Source organism: Dreissena polymorpha, chromosome 12 (assembly GCF_020536995.1).
Source record: "Dreissena polymorpha isolate Duluth1 chromosome 12, UMN_Dpol_1.0, whole genome shotgun sequence".
Classification (NCBI taxonomy): Eukaryota; Metazoa; Mollusca; class Bivalvia; order Myida; family Dreissenidae; genus Dreissena; species Dreissena polymorpha.
The window spans coordinates 10,236,775-10,244,056 of NC_068366.1; the positions used below are offsets into that span (position 1 = coordinate 10,236,775).

Consider the following 7,282-nt stretch of genomic DNA (forward strand, 5'->3'; position numbering starts at 1 on the left):
TTGTTACCAATTATTCTTGTTCTCTTAGAAGATTTGCCATTTATTTTGAATTTTGGTGGTGATTTCTACAGGGTTTTTAATTTGTAGTGTGTAAAATATTTTGTTCGTTTTGTTTTGTAAGTAGGTTTTCTACGAATGATGTTTGAGTACATGGTGTGTTATTTGTAATGATTATAGATTAAATATGCACGGGTGTGCTTTTCATTGATGTGTTAATTGATGTGTAATGTGAGGAATTGCTTGAAGGTATTCCGTATATGTAACAATATTATCAAATAATAGAAGTCTTTAATTATTTAATCGTACAATTGGTCGACATATATAATGTTTTGTTCAAACCAATCTTTACAGAAAAAACGTCTTATTGTTTGCAGTAATGACTTTATTGGTCCATCAAATAATTTACTGTTGGTTGGGTTTCTAGATTATGAGTAACATTACTCCATGCCGATAGAACACTAAATAGAAATATGTTTTTGTTTGCAATTTCATGTAAATATTATTGCTGATGTTACATTCAAAAAGAAAGGAGTCACCATATTTGTTTGGAATTTTCTGGTAGAAAAATGTCCATTTACTCGTATAGGTAAACTCCTACCTTGATGGAATGTCGAAGGATGATGTGTTTGTTTGTTGGCCTGAGATTGATAAATCTTCTGCTGACTTGTCTACAGGTTTTTCATCTATCAAATAAGATTGTAAGGAATGTGTACAATTCACAATAAAGTTTAATTTTTAAATATTTTTTTTACCCAATCGTATTCAGTTCAACTTCAAACCAAAGTTTAATCCCATAACAGTGAACTCTACTGTTCTCAGTCATCAGTGTAGATAGTGTGATGAATATTTGATAATGGTAAATACTGAAAAGTCTTGGTTAAAAAATCATTAATTTTCAGATATTTTACCTTTTCTTAGATTATAAATGAAAACAAAAAATGTTTAAAATATGGCATTATTCTTCAAAACGGTTGACATTTTATGATTTAATACAGGAGTCCAACAAAAGTTGAATAGCTAGTTTAAACACATTTAATTGCTCTTTTTTTCATGTGAACAGAAATTATAAAATGACAGTTAAAATAATTGCGAATGGTTTACACCACAAGTTATAAAACATAAAGAAACGGTTCTTCCCAACGATAGTTTGGAGTTTCACTAATGGAAAAACTGAATATTCAAATATTTATATAAAAAAAGACAACAATTAAATCGTGACACAGATGGTTCTTTAAATGCTCCACCTTATGATCCGACTACAAGGTAAAGGAAAGAACCACATAATTAATGCACTTCTATTAATTAAAACAAAAAAAAACATACTACTGGGTTTCTGGTTTGCAGCGTTGTCAATCTCTTCGGGGGCATCTGATAGGATCATGCTCCTCTTTACAGGCAACTTGTCACGAGGCTCTGTAGGTGTTTGATCACTTTGCTCTGAAATCATTTAGATAACAAATGTAGTCACAACTTAACTTAAATGATCCAGCTGGACGTTATTACAAATATACATGTATACATAATGTTGGCTATTAATTTGGTCTGACACTGTCATATTCTTTTGTATTTAGTCAATTGAGTAAACTTATTATCAAAGTATTCTAACAAATTAAAACACATTTGATCACAACATTAGTATTTTCAAATTGATAATGCCTCAATACAGCAACCTAGTAAATACTGGTGATGGATAACACAATGACATTCAGCACTAAAACACATATACGAAGGCAATATTTTCAAGACACAGTTGCAGTGTTTAATGCTTTGAACGTATAAAACACTGGACTTTTTTAAATAGTTTCTCGGGGATTAAACAAATTGATGTATAATACAGCCAACATACTACGGATTTTCTGCTTCGCAGCATTGTTCATCAGGTCAATCTCTTTGGAGGCATCTGATGGGATCAGGCTCCTCTTTAAAGGCAATTTATCACGAGGCTCTGTAGGTGTTTGATCGATTTGTTCTAAAATCTTTTATATAATGCGGTGAAAACTAAACTTGAGAACTGTGTCATGCGATCATGAACACATTTTCAGTCATCAATTTCACATTTGGAAATACTGGCTAGTCTGATTAGTACTCATACCAACAATCAGCTAATGTATCACATGTTTGTTCACCTGATTTTTTTTAAATAAACTCACTCACGCCTGGCTAGTGTCTGATTGTGGGATAACTGTAAACATTGTGTCCATGTTTCATTTATATCAGTTCAAAATTGTCTTATATTTATAGGCAGTGTTGATACATCATAAATGTGATTTATTTCTAGGCAGTATCATTTTTGATTCACCTCTAAATTCTTGCAAATCCTCTTTTCACTTCCAACTGATCAAAAAATACTTAAAATAACACTAACTCAATGGAGGCAAATGGAGTTTCTTAAGTCTCATTCAATTGTCCAACTCACATTCATTAATATTAAGGCCTGTAATGTTGAACTGCCTGTCTGTCACTGAACATGCCTTGAAAATAATACCTACCTTGAGTTTTTGTGCTATCTTTAGTTGCCTCGAAAGAATGCTTAGGCGGTAGCTGTGCTTGCTTTAAGAGAAACTTCCTGTCAGCTGTAATCAACAGTATATAAAAATATATATAATTATAGCACTAGAAATCATATTGCTGAAGTGTGTTGATTTATGAAAACTACTTTCAAAACCATGCTGAAGGTCGAATGTAAATTTTATGCTAAAAATATACAGTTGTGAAAGTAATTAAGCTTCTTTCAATTAACTTGTAACTTATAAAATTCAAAATAATAAATATTTTACTTTAAATCATAAAATGGCAAACAACAAGCATTATTATTTAAAAACAGTAACTGTTAACATACGTTGTCCAAAAATATGGATGTCCGAACCTGTACTATTTACAACAGATTGTTTAACAACGATCAGAAAGACCCCTTAAATTTAACATTTATTTATTTCAATAATTTGTGCTTTTATCAATACACATCCATTATAAACAGAAAGTAAAATAGTATTATATAGTAAAGTAGAACAATTGTAGACCTTGGTTCTATACCTGTTCTATATGTGTTCTTATTCCCCATTAGAACTTTTGTAGAACTTACTAATTGAAATTGAAGTCAAATTATCATTGTCTGAATTAGCTTATTTTAAATGTGTAGAACAATGTAGGCCTTGGTTCTAGACCTTTTATATGACTGTGTTTTTATTCCCCATTAGAACTTGTGTAGAACTTACTGGTTCTTAAAGAGTTCTAAATGTGTTCTAGAACTACATTTTAGAACATTTTTTAAACATTCTTGAACTTATTTTGTCCTTGAAATGTTCTAAAAATGTTCTTGAATATTACTGAAACAGTTTCATAACTAAGCCATGTTCCACAAATGTTCTGGATATTCTAGAAAACTGTTTTAAAAGAATTCCAGAACATACGTTCTAGAACGCGAATATGGAACGTTCTAGAACTTTTCTTGATGTTCTAGAACAGTGACAGAACCGTTCTTATTTCTAGAACAAATTTTCGCAGGGGTTGGGACCACCAAATTAATATTCAATCTATATATTAACTTTTGCGAGACATAGTTCATAACACTTAACCTTTGTAAACTCTTGCTGCGGAAATAGAGTAGTCCCATAAAATGTACTAAATATAATGAAATATGTGTGTTAGTAACCTTTAAATTCAAAACGATGTAAATACAATTAGTTGACTACAATAAATCATGAAACAATCTGAAATAAATAACTTCGAAAAATAAACACCATGAGCTGTATTATAGCATACTGTCTATCCCGTTGCTAGTTAAACAGTGGGAGTGAATAACGCATGTAAAATGTCGAACGTCTGTCGATATTAGTATACTGATCTATAAATAGACACAATGATAGGTAACAACCGTAACATGAGAAATGAGTGATTTAGAGTAAACGTGGAGTGCATTCAATAGTGCATTTAGTGCATTTTTAATAGTGCATTTAGTGCATTTTTAATAGTGCATTTAGTGCATTTTAAACACCGTGTTATATATTATTTTGGTCACTTTCGCATTACTATGCATGTGCTTATTGCTTATATATTGTCAGTTTTGTATATATAACGCTGAACTGGAATTGTTCATGTTATATGAATAAACTGTCTGTTCTGTGACGCGGGTTCAATTCACCTATGAGTAAATAATTATTGCGCCGCAATACGTTATGATTGTAGCCACAACAATGTTATACATGTATGTACTTCTGTTTGCCAAGGTGATGTCTGTTCTGGTAAATATTCACTACAAGTGTCAACATTTTTCGTGTGCTGCTAATCCGCAAATTCACAATCGCTCGCTCATCATGCTAGTTCTTAACGAAAAATCCTCATGACTGAGATATCCGTCGTACAACGATAGTAAAAACTATATTAAAGTTACATTTATATTCAAAATCAACGCAATATATTATGTAAAATAAAGTTAACCCGTAAAAAAATCAGTGTTTCTTATAGCAATAGCCAAATTTTCAACGCTATATGTGGTTTGATGACATAGATTTAACCACAGGTGGTTAGCGTTTGGCTATGATATATATTAGTGAAAACATCATTTTGAATGATAAATAATCATATTATTACGAAAAATTAACTTTTCTGAAAAAAAAATATTTCACTATCAAATATATATATAACAAGGTATGCAACTCAAAATCACCCCAAACGGGGTGCATCGCCTTGAACAGCCATATCTTCATCAATTGTGCAGCGATTTTCACGATCTCGGTCTTATTCAACGCAGAAATGAATTTCCTTTCTGGAAATGTATATGTCTTGCAATATTTTTACAAATGCTGGGTCAACTTTTAAGAAATAACGCGATACACAACTCGCATGACCCAGGTGACAGTGATCATGCTGTCTTTAAGACTGAAATCTTCACGGAGTAAAGGGCAACTTCCCTACAAAGTTCATGTAGTTCGATACCATAATTCAATAAAACTATGAAAAAACATTAGTACCGTTCTTGTCGTTACATTCTGCATTAAGACTCACTGTCCAGCGCCTTTTGAAACCTTTGTTTACATACATTTCAACTAACTGACATTTTAAACATACGAGTGATTTCATTGGTCCAATGCGGAGGTGTGTCTTTACAACTGGAGATTTCATTCATAAAGAATGCATGATCACTGTCAACTGGGTCATGCGTGTTGTGTATCGCGTTATTTCTTAAAAGTTGACCCAGCATTTGTAAAAATATTGCAAGACATACACATTTCTAGAAAGGAAATTCATTTCTGCGTTGAATAAGACCGAGATCATGAAAATCGCTGCACAATTTGATGAAGATATGGCTGTTCAAAGCGATGTATCCCGTTTTGAGATGATTTTGAGTTGCATACCTTGTTATATATATATTTGATAGTGAAATATTTTTTTTCAGAAAATTTAATTTTTCGTAATATATGATTATTTATCATTCAAAATGATGTTTTCACTAATTAATATCATAGCCACACGCTAACCACATGTGGATTTAACAAGATAAAATGCTCGTTTTTATTTGTGTGTGGAAGAATATATTCCGTTTCAATTTCCCGCAACGATATCTATTCATACGACACACGAACATGAACTTAATACATGAACATGTGTTGAATATATTGTCCCGCAGAAAGAGCATTTTGTCTCTTTTTAAATATGTTACCAGATCACATCTAGCGTTAAAATTGTGGTTTTGCTGTAAGGATTTTTGATTTATTATGTGATAACTTTATTATTCGAAAGATGTACAAATATTCGTTGATGTCGATGGTTTGTGGGCGTTTAATTCAAAGGCACAGTATTTGAACATATACAAACAATGACATCAAAACGTACAACGTAATAAGTCTAGCAACCAATACATAAAAACCAATACTTTAACATATTTACAACACATCCATGTACAAACAAACGATAGTACAAAATCATTAATGCCAAATTATAAAGTGTGACTAGCTGATACAATCAATATGTGTATAATATATTTATATCGTAAGATATTTCCCATCTTTCACATCGGACAAACATCATCCGGTTGCTCAACAGCTAAATTAATGTATATTTATAAGCTACTGATAGTGTGCGATTGATTCTGTAATCACATCAGGAAAAGCCAGTAATAGAACGCAAGCCACTTCGCGGCTTCACATATATGTTATCGCTCCTGTTCCACCGATGTACCATAGTCCCTAATAAGGAACATCCTAGTAACGCTGAAATAAAACGCGTTCAATTATTCAACACCGTTGTTGGTCTTATCCGAAACTCTAATATATAATGGACTTAAATAGTTCTCCTGATCACAGCCCCTACACATGGCACACTTTCTGAGCGCCTTAGAACAGACTTCACACGTCGCCATGTGACCACATGGTAGAAAACACGACACAGGCATCCTCTATCCATACATATTTTACACATTATCTCTGAACGCAGTTTCTCATTTTCTGCTGCCACCTTTTCAGTATCTATTTTTCTGGAATATACAATCATTTGTTTCGAGTGATTTCGTCATCACTTGAGCGCCTTGTAATATTTTCTCCTTTGTGTCTGATATCTGCATCTTCCCTGTTCACCAAGTCTTGTGGCCCACCACTGGCCGATCGATCTATATCACTCGAAGCACCTGACGTATCTTCAGTGTTTCGATCGTGTGCAATATCGTTTGTTTAAGCTTAAGTTTGTTTGAGAATAGGAAGATTATTCGTGGGTCCACCATTCACAAAACACACGCTGGTGACATAGTTTTGTGAATCGCCCGAATATTATCTCCCCAGTCTTTAGGTCTATATGTCGCATGGCAACAGAAACAGACAACATCCGATCCTTGACCGTTGTAAAAGAACCCGTCCTGAGCTAAGCGAATAAAGCTTACGCTTGGCTCAGACGGAACCGTTCGAACGACTTCAGCCGTTCCCACTCAATATGCATATACTTACGTTCTGTGTTGTGTGTATTATCTTGAGTATCCATGCGAGATTCACAACCATGTACACTCGTATATTTGCGGTAGACTGCCCTCAGCTATTCCTTTTTGAACGGGTGATCGCGTGGGTAAGTTAACGTTTATTTATAGCACACGTTTCATAAGCATTGCGAAATATGTGATCATGTTAATGGAACGTGATATAAATCTATGACGTGAACGTATTTGATTCGTTCTGAATTTTATTAAGATATTTAAAAACTATTCAACCAACTTAAAACAATTATTTATTGAGTACATTAGCTTTGTCATTTGTTTACAGCGACGGAATTGTTCTTAACAATACTAACATTAAAAATA

General features: G+C 32.9%; 1 protein-coding gene across 2 annotated transcripts; it reads right to left on the reverse strand.

Moving 5' to 3' along the window:
- Window positions 1–539: 539 nt before the first annotated feature.
- LOC127852142 (uncharacterized) lies at window positions 540–7,068 on the reverse strand. 2 transcript variants are annotated; one of them, XM_052385965.1, is made up of 5 exons: window positions 6,936–7,068; window positions 2,490–2,573; window positions 1,847–1,969; window positions 1,324–1,437; window positions 540–683 (listed from the first exon to the last, which is right to left on the reverse strand). In XM_052385965.1, exons 1-5 carry the CDS (start codon window positions 6,967–6,969, stop codon window positions 595–597), a joined length of 444 nt encoding a protein of 147 aa, XP_052241925.1. In that variant the 5' UTR covers window positions 6,970–7,068; the 3' UTR covers window positions 540–594. The 2 variants fall into 2 exon arrangements, with proteins under 2 accessions (XP_052241925.1, XP_052241926.1); XM_052385966.1 differs by lacking the exon at window positions 1,847–1,969.
- Between the last annotated feature and the right edge of the window lie 214 nt (window positions 7,069–7,282).